Source organism: Ursus arctos, unplaced genomic scaffold (assembly GCF_023065955.2).
Source record: "Ursus arctos isolate Adak ecotype North America unplaced genomic scaffold, UrsArc2.0 scaffold_13, whole genome shotgun sequence".
Classification (NCBI taxonomy): domain Eukaryota; kingdom Metazoa; phylum Chordata; class Mammalia; order Carnivora; family Ursidae; genus Ursus; species Ursus arctos.
Window position 1 is genome coordinate 34,734,492 of NW_026622797.1, and position 19,160 is coordinate 34,753,651.

The following is a 19,160-nucleotide window of genomic DNA, read 5'->3' on the forward strand; positions in this document are numbered from 1 at the left end:
AGGAAGCTCTGAGAGGGCTGTGAACCGACAACATCTCAAAGACAGTCATCTCTGCTACCTTCTTCACCATGGCAGGCCAGTGTTGAGACAGCACCAAGAATAAAAGTCACCACTCAATAAATACCTGTCAAATTAGGTGTGAGGCTTAAGAATGATTTTCTGATGAAAAGTTGCTTACCAACTGATCTGTTATCAGTTCAATTCAGCATTTCAAGGGATCTAATAACTTTTGCAGGACACTGTGTTACCTCCTACCTGGGAGTTAGGGAAGCAGGAAGTGGCAGGTGGGTTATACTAGAGGGGATGGCTGGAGCTGTTGGAGAAGCTTTTTGTCCTCATTAATTATTCATTTGTGTCCTTCTCAGTGTCTAGAAAGTGCTCTGGCTTAGAAGCTCTTTATTTCTGCTCCCTCACAGGGTACCGTGGTTTCCACTCTAGACTCTATGGCTTTGGCCACCTTTGCTCAGCATCACGTTTTCATATGGGACTGAGCAAGATGGTGACTTGGGCCCCGGTATCCAAAAGAGCTATAAAGAGTTCAGTACCTCCTTGCCTTTGGAGTTCCTCAGTATGTGGAGGGCTGTTGGTTCTATTAGGCACAAGGAGACTTTGGCCCCACCTCTAATCCTTGGAGCAGCTGAGGTCAGTCAGAAAGGAAGCAGGGGATTGATGGGATCCAGGGAATGGGTCTCCAAACCAGCAAGAAGTCATATTTACCTTCAAGGTGGAGCAGAATAGTACACTTATAGTTTTCAGCCCACTTAAAGCTTTTTTTTTTTTTTTTTTTTTTGGAACGACTTAACCTGTTTCACTATCTGGAAAGAAAATGTAACCAAAAAACAACAAAATCAAAAAACCTTCATAGACTTTTGATGTTTTAACCTATACAAATCCCTAGACCAGATCTTGGGACTCCCTGACCTGTTCTCCAGCCTGGAGAGGAGCACAAGCAATGAACTTCTAATGCTTTCTTTCTGCACAAAACCAGCACTAACTTGGGTATCTGTAGATGTGTTCTCGCCCCACTTTGAAAGAAAAACCAAAAGTCTCACTTAGGCTACTTGTTTTAACCACCTTCAACCACTTTCTTCCATTAAAGGAAAAACAGTAGAGTCTTATATATCGCCCAGTTGACGATACAGTTTGGTTAATATGTCCACTATGCCCATCAGCTCTCTGTCCCTTACAGAATCTCTTCCTTATATCCAAGAATTATTTCGTAGTATATATATAATTTTGTATTCTATTATTTCATGTATATACAATTTTTGACAGGAAACAAGGTGCCTCTGGATCAGAAAACAGACATTCATCACTCATAGAACATCCTGGTGCCAGCTCCTCATGCCCTAATTTCCACGGGGTGTTGCAATGAGGGCCAGGTGCTCACCTCCGCGCGCCCTGCGGTTGCATCACAGGAGAGGAACGCTGAGATTTAAGACTTGGAACTGACACGGAGCAGCTGGCATGCAGCTCGTGCAGGCAACAGAGAGAAAGAGAAGCCCCGCCTTTACATGGAAGGGAAGGCAGGGGGTGAGGTGAAAGAAGGTAAGATTCTTCTACTACATATTCAAATTCCTTGTGTTCATTAAAGATTAATTTTTTTTAACGGTAATCCTTTGTTCGACTTCTCAAAGACAAGCATCTCTCCCACTTTGTTCGCCATGGCAGACCAGCAGCGATGCAGCATCGGGAATAGGGACACTGCTCAATAAATATCCACTGAATGAAGCCGAGGTTTGGGATTAATTATCTGATAAAGAATTCCCTGGCAACTCACTGTGGTTATAATAAACACACAACACATGCATATAGAGAAGGGCTGGGCCTCCATGAGCCAGTAGCCTGCATGTTCCCAATGATGGTCCATGATCAGGTTATAGTAGTGGTTCTGAACTGACATCTGTACATCACTCCTGAATCCTCTTAGCCTCTCTTCTGACTATAGCCCCTGCTGCAAGCACAGTCCCACGCTGAGCTCCGACCTGCTTCATGCAGGTTCAGTGTGCAGCTTATCTTCAGTATCTGCTTTTATTTTGTGTCTACTGCCCTGGGCTTCTGTACCACTGCTGCTACCTGAAGGCACCTGCAAGAATCCACTTATCCCACAGATCTGCATAACCAGAATTGCAGGAGAGTCTCTACCCTTTGGGTCACCTTTGATGGGAGGATGATAAGAATGAATGCTTCTCTGGGGCACCTGGGTGGCTCAGTCGGTTAAACATCTGACTTTGACTCAGGTCCTGATCTCAGGGTGTTGGAATCCAGCCCTGCCTCGGGCTCCATGGTAAGCAGGGAGTCCTCTTGTCCCTCTCCTGCTGCTCTTCCCTCCACTTGTGTTCTTTTTCTCTCTCTCTCAAATAAATGAATAAAATATTAAAAAAAAAAAAAAGAACTAACGCTTCTCAATTCCATCTCTCAAGGCCGGTGGTTCTATCGTAGTAGTTTTCCTTCTTAATTCCTAAACAACATTAAGCACCCCATATCCTTAGTGGAGGCAAACCAATAGTCTCTCCTTGTATTTACTATTCTTCCTTTCTTTTTTTTTTTTTTTCTCCCTCTTTTACTTTCACTCTATAGCCACAAATCAACTGCCTGCACACAGCCTTCGGCTGTGGAATTTGGACTGACATCTCTGACATACAAGTCTGGACTTACACATGGACTAAAATTTCAATGAGATCTGATAAAGTCCTAAATATTACTAAAACGTCTTACGAATTCTCTCTAAAATTGCTTAGTTAACGATTTGTGTGGCTGAAATCCCACTAATTGAGATTAAATTGGATAAAAGCAGCTGTCCTTTAAAATTCAAGTAACTCTGGGAAAGACATACAATTTATTATTATGATTAATATGAGAAGCAGACCAGAAGATAGAGACAAAAATAAGTCTTACTAAAAAATTACTACTAAAAATTACTAAAAATTCTAGGGACTGATACATAATCAACAATTTGTATTTGGGAGATGATTAACAAGGGAGGTACCCTAAGCTCTTCGGTAAGGCACTTGTTTGTCTCCACCTTCCTGCTGCCATGGAAGGTAATTTCAAGTGTTGATTAGCCAAGGTGCAGAAAAACAACGTAGCTTCGTGTTCTATTTCCCAATAACGATCTTGCCATAATCTCAGTCTCCAGGCTAACCACCATGGCTTTCAATCTTTCCTGCGCCTGTGTAATAATTGGTTGTATTTTTGCTTCTTCAGTAAAAACATCCAATATCTCAGATGTGTATCCTCCTCTGTGGAAAGAGAGTCCTGGTCAGTTCAGGGACTACAAGATAGAAAATGGAAAGTACATCATTAACTTCTGGAGTTACCCTGATAGACTGGGGACATATAAAATCCTACTGAACAAGACAGCCAAGTATTTTGCAAAATTTTCACCGGAAAATGAACAAAATATTTTATGGGGACTGCCTGTACATCACGGATGGCAATATCATACAGGTAAGGATGTCTCGTTTTCATTACAATGACCCTTTGATTTAAGAGTGAATTAATTAGGAAGCAGTATCATAATGGAGTTGAACTCCATAATATAACTAGAGAAAACCAAAATAGAATTACAAATTATGAAAGTAGCCCATAAAAGTATTTCACCAACAGTACGTTAAGTCTCAAAGATGAGATAAGGACTGTAAATACAAGATTAGCTCAGGAAAAAGAGGAACAACCATGGGCTGAGAATATCATGGGAAGAAAGTAGGGCCCAAGAGTTCGAGGGAGACATTGCTAGAATATAAGTGCTGGAATACAGATTACAAAGATGGCAATGATAGCAGGTCGAACTGGAAGAAGACTACCACATTGGCAGAAGAACTGGAATGTGAAAGGGTAGTGGGTGGTAAATTTAAGAAGATCAATCGGGGTCAGTTAGAGAGGTGTCTTTAAAGTCAGATGGGGAAGTTTTTATTGGGCCCGTAAACAATATGGTTTAGTTCAGTAATAAGCGTCTAATGCTTACAAAACACTTAAACGCTTTAAGTGCTTCTCGATTGCTTAGCAGAGGTTTTTAAAATATATATAGTTTTATTTATATACAATAAACAGCACATTTAAAAATGTATTTTTTGGTAAGGTTGATGTATGTCCGTAGCCTTGAACACATCACCACAGATAATGGACATATATATCATTCTAAAAATTTTCTTTTCCCCTTTGTATTCTCCTCTTCAGGAACTTCCCTATGCTAGTCTCTCCCAGCCCCCCCCCCCAACTTCTCGTGCCCCTCAATCCCCAGCTTCACCAGTAACCACTGATCAGCTTTCTATCGCTGCAGATTCGACAGCGTTATCTAGGATTTCCATATAGACAGCTGGGTGCTCTTTTTTTAGTCTGTTTTATTCCAGTTGTCATGATTATTTTGAGACTCATTTGTCTAGTTGCATATGTCAGTATTCGTTCGTTTTTATCGGTTAGCCAAAATTTTAATTAGGATAATGTTCGAATTGGGAAGAGAATACTGGGAGTCTGAGGCAGGATAGGCAGTGACACTGAAGAGAAAAATAGACGAAAAAAGGGAAGACTGTGGCAAGTATACAAGAAATTGATAGTAGATGTCATTGCTTTCCTTGGAAGCACTTACAACATGGTAAAGAAACATTAAGGAGGACACGTGATATGATGAGTACTGGGTGTTATACGCAACTGATGAATCATTGAGCATTATATCATAAACTAATGATGTACTATACATTGGCTAATTGAATTTAAATAAAAAAAGAAAAAGAAAGAAAAAACAGACAAAAAAAGGAGAGTTAGAAATGATATAACAATAAGACAAGAAAGAGCTGAATCATTAGATGCTAGAATGACGTGAGTGTTGTGAGCTGGGATAATCTGGGACTAGAGTAAGATTTGAAGGGAATATTGAAAAAAAGATAGAACATTGATGGACTTAAAAAAAAAAAAGTAATCCATGAAGAAAGAAATAGAATGAACTAAAGGACAGAGTTTGGAGTTAGTGTGGTTTTTGTGAGAGAAAAAGACAAAAAGAGAGAGAAGTGTTGGGAGCACGGGAGATACATAATGTATGCTACAGAAATAATATAATTAGAAAATACGGTAAATTCATAGCAAAAAAATTTGATTTGAATAGTAACAAATATAACATTAATTTTGCTCTGGGAAAATGGGGATGACAGAAAACAACTTCGGTGTAGGTTATTGAGAATGATGTCTTTCTTGCCATGGGAAGGCAAGAAAAACATTTCTTCAGAAGATAAAATAGCAGTAAGCAGGCACAGCTTGGCTGTAAAGAAAGGGAAAGTGCTGAAGATGTCCGAACAATAGAGAAACTCGCCGACAAAGGACAGGAGGTTCAGGATGCAATCTTCCTTGACTGTCAGCATCAAGGGCTCAGTCCCGGGCATGTGCAGTTGGAGGTGATGCGGAGTCACTCATAATGGAGTTCTGTGGGAATTTGACAAAATGGAACCGGAGCACAGTCGAGTATTTGGAGGAGAAGACAAGGAAGTTAGCAACATAAGGAAATCCTTAGGTTAGCGTCATAGGCGAATGTTCTCAGAGACTGAATGGATTTAAAAAGACAGAGAGTCTTAGAAACAGATTTCAAACAACTCCCAACTGAGGCAAAGCTTAAGAATCAAGAGAGGTGGGGCGCCTGGGTGGCACAGCGGTTAAAGCATCTGCCTTCGGCTCAGGGCGTGATCCTGGCGTTATGGGATCGAGCCCCACATCAGGCTCCTCCGCTATGAGCCTGCTTCTTCCTCTCCCACTCCCCCTGCTTGTGTTCCCTCTCTCGCTGGCTGTCTCTATGTCTGTCAAATAAATAAATAAAATCTTTGAAAAAAAAAAAGAATCAGGAGAGGTATGTTTCACATATTTGGATATTATTCCAGTTCAAAAGAGGAATAACAATTTTGAGACGTTTCCATGCATTAGCAGAAATACCCAAGTCTTTCCTCTTGCCCACCGAAGGGTAAGCAGGTCAAGAAGAGCCAAGTTAGAAACCAGAATGAGAAAGTAAAAGGGAAAGAAAAGAGGTTCATGGGAAACAGAACTGGTGAAAAGAACTGATACAGTGAATGTAGGGGAAGGAACGAGAAAGAAGAAGTGAATGTTGCCGGCAAAGGGCATTGGGAAAAAAGAAAGGGAGGTACCCAGTAGGTGAGCAAGGACTGGGCAAGACAGAGGCCGGAGTGGCACGTGAGCACCAAAACAGGGTGAGGGAGAAGCCAGAGAAAAGAGAAAGTTAGCAGGAGTAAAGGGAATAAGCCGATGTGAAGGTGGTGGAAACGGGGAGATCGATGGGCATAGAGTCCGAGATTGCTGAAGGGAGCTGCAGGAAGTAATGCAGAAAGTATAAAATACTCAAGTGTGAGAGAAACAGAAAGAGATGTTTTGGAAGTAGGAGATGAGAGAGGATGACAAAAAGAAAAGAGATGAAAATAGAAAAATGTCTAATATTTACGGAAGCACGTGTTCTCTGAGCTTTTTGCGCCCTTCTTCAGTTAACAACCCCAACCTCTCTGAAGTGATTATGGCAAGTCTCTCCAGTACCTACATGAGAAAATTAAGGTGCACAGAAGTCATTTACTCAGGGTCAAACAATAGGTAGGTAAGCAATGAAAAAGGATTTGATTTTAAGTCAATAGAGCCTGGATCTTGTTTACTATCCATGAATATTCACTCCTTAATATTGAAAATAAAGAGTAGTTAGTAAAGAGAAGACACAGAGACTACGGAGGCTAAAAAAATAGGGACTATGAGAGAGAATAGAGCATTGTAGGGATGGTAAGGAAAGGAAAAAATATGAACGGGAGATGGGAAGCAGAAAGTCATGAAGTGAGGGAAAGACAATGATGGGAAGCTGACAAAATTCATTACTCCTGTAAACATATTGTATCTAGTTATGTTTTGTAACTACAGCTTAGAAAGGGGCCTCGTAAACCCAACTCTGGATTTCCTCTTTTTTAGGCAGATTAGCCGATCCCACCCAAAGTACAGACTGTGGCCGTAAGTCTGGGGATCATCTCTGTATCTCTGTGGACAGTTGGTGGGCTGGTGAGTTCAATGTAACAGTCAAACCTCCAATTGATGACCTTTCCACAAAAAATCAATTCAGCCTAGGATCCCAATTAGAGAAACAAAAACCAAAACCGGAATCATTGCTTTTACAAAAAACACCTGTTTGACCCAAATCTGGATTTTTTGAAAATGAGGCTTGAGTTAGATATTTTTTAAATTTATTGATTAGTTTATCCAATTATTAAAAATATCACTTAGGGAAAATTGGTAACCTCAAAACTTGATTTAAATATATAAGACAGAAATAAGAATTTATCAGATAAAACTTTGTTAACAAGAGAAATATCTAGATTAAATATTAGAATAAGCTACATCAGATTTTCAGATTTAAACTAAAAACTTAGAAAAGTATAGAATTCTGCTACTAGTTTTCTTGTTTCAAGTTTTTACTTAAATTCTACTTAGTTGTGTTAATAATTTTTAAATTTTTCACTTATTATGCCTTAGAATTTAATTAGCATTTTTAAATTCCAGTGCAATTATTATCTGTGATTTAAAATAATAAATCTACAAGATGAATCGATTTTGCTTTATGAGAGTAGGGTTTTTAAGAGAAGCATATTCAAGTTGCATATAACACTAAGGGAAATTTCTGATAAAATTTCCGAAGTTCTCAAAATTACCACTTGAGTTTTACCACATTTCTAGATATTTAGGCTTACTTTTATGATAGATTCCTTTACTTTGAAGACAACCTCTTTTGTGTGTTAACCATATTAATAACTTTTTGTTTATACAGACCTTAATTATTATCTCTCTGCAATGCCCTTCCTTGCTGCGGTTGATTCTGGCATAATGGGGATATCACCAGACAATGTCACCTTTCTGCCACCATCCAAGGATCAGATGAATTTTTGTTACAATGTTTCTCACTGCCATTCATCATTTCCAGAAGCAATGAAAAAGTGGAATGAATTTTACCAGGTTTTTTTTTTTTAGTGTTTTAATTAATACTCTTCAAGGGTAGACAGATAATTTTTGAGTAGCACTTAATGTAGATTTTTTTTATACATTGAGCAATTGTTCCTAAGGAACAAAGTTGCTAATATGAAAATATTGTGGTGACAACAGTATTAGTATGAGTGGATTGCTGCATGACATCATAGCTCATTAGCATCCTCATTACCAACACTGTACCGAGGCCATGCTATCTACTATTCTCATACCAAATAAATGATATACACACACGTGAGCCCAGAGAAATTATGACTTAACAGTGCATGAGGTATCCTAGCTCATCATAATTTCAGGTCAACTGAACAGTAACTGGTACAGAAATAAAATTGTAGTGAATCTGATCAGCTTATTTCAACTGTCTTGAAAAACAAATCACATATGAGTTGACTGAATTAGCATTTGACAGTCAGAATCTAATATGATGTCCAAAGTAATGTGTCAGGGGTGAAAGAATACATGACTAAAGATTGGGTTTCCCTTTAGAGAACTTGTTCATTAAATTGCATATGATTAGTGGAAAGTTCATTGCATGGCAAGAGAAAACCAAATGCATAAAATACTAAAGGTCTGGTTCCGAACAGTGTAAAATCCTGACATTTCTAAAAACACATGGTTTATTCCTTTCATGTGGATTCAGTATGAGTGGTAATTAAAATGCTTGATATTAAGCTCTTTCGGGAGTGTTTAGTATTGAATCTTTTACACCTTAACTAGAAAAAAAATTCTCCCCTCATTTAGTATGTTGAAAAATTATATTTGTAAAGAGAATTGATTGTCAAGAAGAGAAATCACTAAAATTGCCTAAACATCAGTAACATTTTTGTCTTTGACAGCTCGTAAAGTCACATTCTAGCAGCTTTGATGACCTGTTGGAATCCTTATGGGCTGCACATGTCTCATCTTTGGATGTTGCTCGTAAAAATTTTCAAAATAGGTAAGAATGGATTTAAAGTTGTTTTGTTTGGGGTCACCTGGGGCGGCTCAGTTGGTTAAGCATCTGACTCTTGATTTCTGCTCAGGTCATGATCAAGCCCCATGTTGGGCCCCACGTTGAGCCTGCTTGAGATTCTCTTTCTGTCTCCCTCTGCCTCTCCCCGCCTGCTCACACACTCTCTCTCTCTAAAAATAAAATAAAATAATTTTGTTTTAATATGGTAACAATCTTTCCAACTTACACTATCTTTTTCACTGAAGTCTTTTTCAATTTACCTATTCACCAATATGTCAAACATGAGGACATACTATGATAAAGAGAAAACTGACAGGAAAATGTTTTACTGGATAAAGCTCAAAACCATGTTATAAGCAGCAGGGAAAAGCATGAAGAACAGTACCTCTGTACCACAAAGGAACAATAAAACAAAACAAATTCAGAAGTACAAGAAGATTTTTTTAAGGCCGTTTTAACACAAACTGGTGTCTATAAACAAAAAGGATGTGATGGCAAATAATTATAGGATCTCTGCATCACTTTGATGGGAAAAAAATAGCTCGGTTAACACATATTTGGAGGGGAGTATCCAAGAAACATCTTGGTTACCATGCCAGATAGCTAAAATGTCCGAACTCTGCCCATTTTATAACAATGAGATTGAATAAGACAGCATGACTTGGTATGGAAGTGAATGACACTGTATTGGGGGCAGTATCTGCAACCCAGGGTGAGACATCTGTAGAAGGAACTAAAGAATGGGTGACTGGTTTAAAGTACACATAAAAATACAGGCACTCATGTTTGAGGTCTTCTTGTTGACCAAGTACTGTTATCTTTCCCACTGACCACAAATCCCATGAAGATAAACAAATCACAGAGTCAGGAAACTTATATTGCTTTGTATATTTTATTTCTTAACAGTGCTTCAAAGGCTGATTTTTACATTGGTCAACAGAAGAGTTCATCCTCTTGACATGTCTGTGAGATGAATTAGGATCGTAGCCATCATAATATCTTTTTGCTGTGACTTAGCTGCTTGATTCTAATCACTGCCAAGGAGAGGTGAGATCATCAACCAACGAAGGAAACAGGAGCTGTCAACATCAGTTGGAATTGAGATCAAGTCATTATAATTTATAGAAAGTAGTTTATAAAATATTAATTTTTGTAGACTTTCCCAATGACACAAAAACTAAATTCCTCTGGAAAATAGCATTTTCCTAGCAACTCTCAAAGGATGATGAGATCAGTCGTCGATATGTGAAATAAAACAACAAAGCTGAATTTATTGCAGTTCTAGGAAGGGAAAGTTACATTGTCATGCACAGTATCACGGAGCAGACCCCTCTTCTAACCTTGAGATGGGTTATTAGGAGATGCAGAGTTCAGAGACTGGTAGATTTTTAGGCATATAAGTGGGTTGAGTCATCAGTACAAGAGGGCTACTCAGGTAAGACAGTTGTCAACTGGCATTAGAGGCATATTTATGCAGGGAGTCCATTCCTGATTGGCTGACTTTCAGAAATGAGGGCATGTGACTTATTGGATGCTTGCAAAAACCTGGTCACTGAACCAAGTTTTTGTTGATAGACTGAAGTCAGTCTAAAAATAGTTTGGTGGCTACTTGTTACTATGTCTACAGAGAATTTGTCTTTTTCTAGGACCCACAAACATGAATAGAACTGAGGGCATACCCAGGCAAGAGCTGAGAGGACCCCAATGTCTCACCTCTGGATACCTTGAGGCCCTGAACAAATAGGAAGTAAAGCCTTAGGCAGAGTTGTACCTTAGCATTGAAGGTATACCCCAACACATACACAGAGCTCCTTGGCAAAGGGTGGAAGACTTACTGGCTCAAGGAATTTAAGAAAATCTTTAATCATTAGCTGACCATTAAGCTTCTGAGCAGGGCCTTCAGTGATGACTCACTACAGAGAACACAGAATAAGTAACAGAATTTGTCCAGGCAAATCAATAAACAAGTAATGACAAGAAAACCAAGCAACAACAAACCCTGGTGAGCATAGAAATCTGAATTTTAGAGTTTCCACTTTATAGTGCCTGAACTGTCTAATGTTAAAGAGAGAGAGAGAGAGATGTGCAAAGAATGGGGAAAGTAGTGCGTGCATGCACCCCCCACCACCACCACATACACACGCTTACACAGAGATAATCAGTCATTAGGAATTGTTCCTCTGAGTTCAGATGATGGACAAAATTTTTGAATCACTTATTAAGAGCATGCTTAAAAAATAAAAGAAACTGTGTCTAAAGAATTTAAGGAAAGTATGAATTGGCAACAATGTTTTACTAAGTAGAGATTATGAATAAAGAGATAGAATTCATGGAAAAAATAGAAATTCTGCAGTTGAAAATTACAATAGCAAAAATGAATAATTCACTTGAGGGATACAAAAGCAGACTTAAGCTGACAGGAGAAAGAATCCATTAACTTGAATATAGGTAAATTGAGATTACCCACTGTGAGGAACAAAAAGAAAAAAAAAGATGAAGAAAGATGAACAGAGTTTCATAGACCTGCAGGAGAGTGGGAATGGAACTATATTGCAGCACAATTTATGTAAATGGTTAGAATAAGTTACTATTAACATGAACTACATTGTTTTAAGATTGATAGTAATTGTAATCTCATCAGCGAAGAGGAAGAGCTATGTAGATAGATTAGAGAGAGGTGATAGAAAAAAAGCACTGGGAATAAACATTTATATTAGAAAATATCCATTTAGCACAAAAGAAAGCAGTAATGAAGAAAAAGAGGACAAAGACATAAGACATAAGACCAGATAGCAAATTGACAATATTACTCTGATAGCAAAACCAAAGATACTACACAAAAATTACGTTCCAGCATTTCTTGCGAATATAGACACAAAAATCCTCAATGTAATGCCAGTAAACAGAATCCAGCCACATATAAAAGAATCATAAACCATGGCCACATGGGACTTATTCTAAGAATAAAAAGTTGGTTTAGTATCTGATAATCAATATAATACACCATTTTAATAGAAGAAGGGACAAAAATCACAAAATCATCACAGTAGACATAGATAAAGCATTTGATAACTCTTCTATGATAAAAACATTAAAACAAACCCTAGGAATAGACGAAAAGTTTCTCATCTTGTTAAAGGGCATTTAGAAAAACCTGCAGTTAACATCATATGGTGAAAGACTGAATGCTTTCCCCTTAAACTGAAAAACAAAACAAAGTTGCCCATTCTTACCACATCTACTCAAGATTGCAGGGACTTCAGTCGAACTGGAGGTTTGAGCAGGGAAATTAGGCAGTAAAAAGACATGAAAATAATCTAGATAGAAAGAGAAGAAATAATACTTTCTCTCTAAGAAATCCAATAAAATATTATAACTAATATATGAGTTCTTCAACCTCGCAGGATACAAGGTACAAAATACAAGGATACAACATACAAAAATTAATTTTATTTCTATGTAATAGTAGTAAAAACATCCTAAAATGAAACTAAGAAAACAGATACATTTACAATAGTATCAAGAAAAATAAAATATATAGGAATAAGGTTAGCAAAAGAACTGTAAAACTTGGATACACTGAAAAATAGAAGATATTTTTGAAAGAAGTGAAAGAACTGTTTAAAGGGAAATCTTCTTGTGTTCATGGATTGGAAGACTTAATATTGTTTAAATGGCAACACTCCCTAAATTTACTTACGTATTCAATGCAATCTCTGTTAGTCTCTTACTACAAAAGTACAGTAATCAAGACAGAGTGTTGATACATGATAGATATATGGATCAATAGAATAGAATTGGGGTCCAGAAACAAAAGCTGATTTTCAACAAGGGTGTAAGACAACTTGATGGGTAAAGTATAGTTTTTTCAACAAATGGTGCTGGGGGAACTGGCAATTCACATGCAATGAATGAAGTTTGTCTCCTAAAACAACAAAATTAACTCAAAATGCCTTATAGACCTACACATATAGACCTAAAACTATAGAACTCAGAGTAAAGCCTTTGGCCTTTGGGTTAGGCATTTTCTTCTAAGATGAGACACCAAAAGCACATGGGACAAAAGAAAAAAAATTGATAAGTGTATCTCATGAAAGCTAAATAGTTTTGTTGCTGCAAATGATACCATCAAGAAAGTGAAAGACAGTACGCAGAATGGGAAAAAATATTTGCAAATCATATATCTCTAAAAGTTTTGCATCTGAAATATATTTTAAAGCTTTCACAATTCAATTTAAAAAGACAAATAACCCATTTAAAAAAAATGGAAAATTGATTTGAGGAGGTATTTCTCCAAAGAAGATATACAAATGGCCAATAAGTACACAAAGAGATGCTAAAAATCATTAGCCATTAGGGAAAGAAAAATCAAAACCATAAGATACCACTTTACAAGCACTAGAATGGCTAAAATCTAAAAGACAAACGGTAACAAGTGCTGGAGAGTGTGTAGAGTATTTGGAACTCTCATGCTTGTGGGTATGGAAAATGGTGCATCCACTTTGGAAAAGAGTCTAACAATCCCTCCAAATGTTAACTGCGTGCTATTATAGGACTCAGCAATTCCACCTCGGCAAATATTGGAGAGAACTGAAAACTTACGCCTGCATTTATGTGCTAGTGGCTCTCCTACAATCTACACATTGTCTATGTCTAGTTGTGCTGCTATTAAAATTATGTGACCCTTACTGAATATCCTTATGTATTCATGTTTTCTCCCTCTTAAATTTGAGAGTTGGCTATGATTTGATAAGAGCATGGAGAGCCAACCATTCTTTCTATAATCAAAGACATGTTAGTTATTTCATCCTCTATACTCCCATAGCTCTATATGAACCATGTGTATACAGGTACGTTTCTTTCACAGATGTTAACCAGAGGATATGTTCCAGTTACTTTCTGAATCCAAAATACCTAGACCCTGATGTATGTATTACTTAGAGTAAATCCAAGGGGAATGTAACAAACCATATAACTTCCATAATAAGCCTTGAAGGACATAGGGCAAGATGAGAAAGAAATAGCATGTAAAATTGTTCAGAAGGAGCAAGCATGGTTCAAAATAGCAAGTTGCTTACCTGGTCAGAAGATTGCTGGAACAGGTGATATGGAATACATACATACATATATATATATATATATATATATATATAAATTTTTCACTAAAAATTTAAAATTAAAATTTCTTTCTCAATAAGAAGAGAAAGCAGGAACATAAATTGTTGTAACTACCATGGAAAACAGTGTAGAGATTCCTCAAAAAATTAAAAATAGAACTACCATATGATCCAGCAATTCCATAACTAGGTATTTTTCTGAAGAAAATGAAAACACGAATCTGAAAAAATATAGTTGTTTGCTGTGGTATTATTCACAATAGCTAGAACATGGAAACAATCTAAGTATCCATCAATGCATGAATGGATAAAAAATATGTAATATCATCATTTATATTATAATGGTATCATACATTATAATGGCATATATATATGCTATATCTATCTATCTATATCTATCTATCTATCTATCATCTATGCATATAGTGAGAGAGAGAGAGGTACTGGGTGAAATGGGCAAAGGGGGTCAAAATGTATTAATTTCCAGTTATGCATAGTTCATGGGGCTGTAATGTATAGCATAGTCATTATAGTTAATAATACTGTGCTACATATTTGAAAGCTGCTAGAAGAGTGAATATAACCTCATCACAAGAAAAAAATTTTGTAACCATGTTTGATAACAAATGTTAACTAGACCTGTGGGGATCATTTCACAATATACACAAATACATTGTACACCTGAAAAAAAGAAAGAAAAGTTAGCTTTCTAGTATATATCACCAGAAAAAAAAACCAGGGGCGCCTGGGTAGGGCAGTCGTTAAGCGTCTGCCTTCGGCTCAGGGCGTGATTCCGGCGTTCCGGGATCGAGTCCCACATCAGGCTCCTCCGCTGGGAGCCTGCTTCTTCCTCTCCTGCTACCCCTGCTTGTGTTCCCTCTCTCGCTGGCTGTCTCTCTGTCACATAAATAAAAAAATCTTTAAAAAGAAAAAAAAGAAAAAAAAACCAATCTACTTAAAAAGCAAGAAAAATTCTATTACTTCTTTTTTAGTGATTGCCTGAAATGAAAATTATTTGTTCTTTAAAAGATATCTAAATTCAGCAGAAATTTTGCTTTGACTTTTATCTTTACATTGATTGATTGATTGATTGATTGATTTAAGAGAGAAGGGGGGGAAGGGCAGAGAGAGAGGGAAAAGGAGAATCCCAAGGAGACTGCCCGCTGAGTGTGGAGTCTGATGCAGGGCTTGATCCCACGACCCTGAGACCATGACCTGAGCTGAAATCAAGAGTTGGAGGCTCAACTGACTGAGCCACCCAGGTGCCCCACATTTACACTGTAAAATAATGAGACTTGGTCACATTTCAGAGTTTATGTAAGTAATGTAAATGCTTTATGAAAAGGGAAAAATGTGATTAAAAACACATATGTTCTGAGATGGTAATTTCCAAATTTAAAATTCTAATAACATCTCTTCAAATTTTCAAATCCAGGTGCCAAAATCAACACCAAGTTTCTATAATCTATATTCTAAAAAGTAGAGTAATGTCATTTTGAACAAATTATCTGTTTTGAAAATTGAGTTGGCAAAATTCTGAGTAAACTAATTCAAAATGCATACTTTTCCCCACTTGTCCATTAGATTAAAATATTATTCTAAACAAGAAGCTGATTTTGCAAGAAGCTGGGCTTTATTTGTGGATTATTTAGCTCCACCACGCTTTCCTACAACCTTAATTAGAACATATGAGTTCCAGAAGGAGCTTCCAAGACGCATGCTTGTTAGTGGAGATAAAGTCCCCTTCATCAGTGATTTTAGTGGCTTTCAGAACACAGTCCTGTTTGCTCTAAATCTTCTCCACAAAGTGCATAAGTATACAGGTAAGAGACACGGAGACCTTTTTTTTTTTTTTTTTTGTGAATTCTATATGTTGTGTTGATTTCATACATAATGAAATGAAATACCATTAGAATCATAAATCATTACAACAGACTGTCTAAAGAAGAAAATGCTGACTTCCTAAGATATCTGTTTCAAAGTTTTAGCAATAATCTTTGTGGGTTTATGATTGGCTTCATTTAATGAGCACATATTACAGGCCCTTCCTTATTTAGCGTGCCCGCTCCCTCTGGGACCCTTGCACAAACCAGATCAAAATCACCACATGTTAATTCGACAAGGAGACAATGGAAATCTCTATTTCTTTCTTGGACAGATTTTGCTGTTTTATTTTGTTTTTAAATGAAAAATATACTAAACAAATAATGACACTTGCCATGACTAACAGAACCATGAAATAAATTGTGTTTTATGAAATTTCCTCATCCTCATCATCTGTGATTATATACATAAGAAAAAAAATTTGACCGCCCCCAAATTCTGGGTTTGAAGGAGCTCTATTTGTTCAAAATTTCAAAACCCTAGGTTTACTAATAGTGGAAAACATAGAAGAAATTACATAATGGTAAATTTGAAAATTACTATGCCGTTCTATTCCAAGATACCATTTATCCTTGTTCTACTGAGGAAAAAAAATTGTGTGTGTGCGTATGCATGTTTGTTAAATTCATATTTCCTGAATTAGAATTCAGAAATAAGATATGAGTCAAAGTAAAAGTGAATGCATTATATTTTAATGTTAAACTTTAAATGTAAAATAGGGTAACTCTCACTGTTTTAATAAACAAACCTTCAAATTGTAATGGCAAAACTCAAAGGATTCTATACGTGGCTCACATGATGTAGGATATTAACTCAACCGGTAAGAGGCTTTCTTCCATGGTAAATCAGAGACCTAGGATCTTTCCATCTTTGTCTCCATCCTCCTTCACAGCTTCACTACTGTATCCTCCCTATGAGGTAATTCAAAGGAATTAGCTTAAGGGGGCCCCTCTTCGAAAAGCCTAAACTACAAGTGACAAACTTAACTGTGTCTCACATACCTTGTTAAGAGTAGTCATACAGCCCAACTAGATGGTGCACAGGAGGGACTCGGGAAAGTTAATCCTTGCCTGAGCCCCACTGTTAGGAGAATCATAAAATGTATCGATTGACAGTCATCTTTGCCACATCGTCAGATATAGAGTAAACAATCTAGGCTCAGATGATATGAGCAAACTCTACTGGCCTGATATGTAGAGTGAGGTCCTGAATGGATGATTACAATTAACTACATTTTAAAGATTGTACACCACAGATTTCTAGATTTTTGTAAATTCCAGTTTTACTAAAATTAGCTTTGGGTTTGTTAAGGAGTTTTGAATTGACTCTGTAGGCTGCAATAAAAAGGAAAAAAGACAAGTTGGAATGCAGGTAAAGTGGCTACCTTGTTTCCTATCTCCCTCCACTAATTGCATGCACTCACTGAGACTCAGAATTCAGAAACACTGCTTCAAGCCTTGGCAGATATTTTTAATTAACTCAAGTATAGGAAAAATAGGATACAATTAGTAAAGATAGTTCTACAATTGAGCATGTCTGATTTATAGTCAGGAAACATATATTGAAAAACTTTTTAGTATAACATTCGGCTACGTTTTTGACATCAGAAAACTTCAGCTTTCGCTTTACCCTGGAAACTGGACCGCATTTCCTTATTTTTTAGCCATTGTGCCCTGATATTTTTAAGACTTCGAGTCTCCATATTTAAAAAAAATATTTATTTACCACAACCAGACTTGGGAAAAGCCACGCGGGGTAAGTTTAGTCTGCAGAACAGACCGCTGGAACGGGTGCTCTGCCTCGCTGCTGGTGTGGGATAATAGAGGGAAATGAGTGATTCCTGACTCTGGAGACTTTTGACATGGAAGCTCCAACCACTTGTCAGCCACCAATTAGGGACCCCCACGGAGAGGAATTGGGTGAGCCAAGAGTCCAGGAATATTAATGAAAACAGCTGCACATGAAAAAAAACAATGGGAAACAAGCATGCTTTTCCTAAAAGAGAATCAAATAGAAAAAGGGCAGTAGCTCCAGGCTCATGACTTCTGTATATTTCTTTTTTTGCTCATTAACTTATCAATCCATTCTGATGCATTTGTCCTACTGAAAATTCATACCATTCCTAAACCCTTTTTCTTCATTTCTTAATAATATTTCATGTTTTGGCTATAATTTCACTTATACTTATTTTAACAATATGTTCAAAATATGCCTGTTGTTAAAAATTAAAACACTGCAGAGTTATTAAATGCATGTAAAATTTACCCTCTCTCCATCATCTTTTAACTTCCATATCTTAATTCCTTGCCTGGTATTTTTTTTTTTTAAGTTTTAGGCCTATTCCTACAAAAAAAAATTTATATGAACTAATGAATTAATATAAAATAAAGAAATAATTTGATTAAAACCTGTGTTATTTGCATAAAAAAGATTATATATATGGCATGCTCTGTGCTATAAATTTTTCAGTAGCCGTATATACTTGAGATATTAGCAAGTCAGCAAATATTGACACACATTATTCCCTAAATAATATATAACATTCCATTGAATGGATTGATAGTCTTTTTGGTTTTAGGTAGTGCAAAAGTGGAGTTCACTGTGTACTTTCATTAGCTTAATTTGTTGGAATAGTGGCAGATTATATTACTAGGAATGAATTCATGGATCAGGTATTGCTAAATGGCAATTAAACAGTGTGCTATGGATTACATTCTTGTCAAAACCAGAATAAAAACAAAACAACACAAATTATATAGTAAAGCTCATATTTCTGCATAGACACCAAAAATGAATATTAGCAAACTTTCTAATTTTCAAGAGTCTGATATGAGAAAAATGGCACTTCATTTTTTATGGGCTTTCATTGCGTCAATCACCGCTGTATCCATTATTTTCTTTAGTTACTTATGCATAAGTTTAAATAGGAAGGCAAAATTTAAAAGACATGATTTTAAAGAGCAAAATATTGGGGAGCCTGGGTGGCGCAGTCGTTAAGCGTCTGCCTTCGGCTCAGGGCGTGATCCTGGTGCTCTGGGATCGAGCCCCACATCAGGACCCTCCGCTAGGAGCCTGCTTCTTCCTCTCCCATTCCCCCTGTTTGTGTTCCTTCTCTCACTGGCTGTCTCTCTGTGTTAAATAAATAAATAAAATCTTTAAAAAAAATAAAATAAAGAGCAAAATATTGTTTTATTAAAGAA

General features: G+C 36.9%; 1 protein-coding gene across 1 annotated transcript; it reads left to right on the top strand.

Moving 5' to 3' along the window:
- The first annotated feature begins 3,149 nt into the window (after positions 1-3,149).
- Positions 3,150-18,576, top strand: LOC113259349 (protein LEG1 homolog). Its single transcript, XM_026504667.3, has 6 exons — positions 3,150-3,450; positions 6,943-7,029; positions 7,793-7,977; positions 8,844-8,944; positions 15,661-15,899; positions 18,539-18,576. Exons 1-6 carry the CDS (start codon positions 3,150-3,152, stop codon positions 18,574-18,576), a joined length of 951 nt encoding a protein of 316 aa, XP_026360452.3.
- The last annotated feature ends 584 nt before the right edge of the window (positions 18,577-19,160 follow it).

Excerpts from the sequence above, each read along its gene's own strand:
- LOC113259349 (XM_026504667.3), top strand. The coding sequence starts at position 3,150 with ATGGCTTTCAATCTTTCCTGCGCCTGTGTAATAATTGGTTGTATTTTT. Across the intron at positions 3,451-6,942 it reads CGGATGGCAATATCATACAG|GCAGATTAGCCGATCCCACC; the intron begins GTAAGGATGTCT and ends CCTCTTTTTTAG. Across the intron at positions 15,900-18,538 it reads CAAAGTGCATAAGTATACAG|GTAGTGCAAAAGTGGAGTTC; the intron begins GTAAGAGACACG and ends TTTTGGTTTTAG.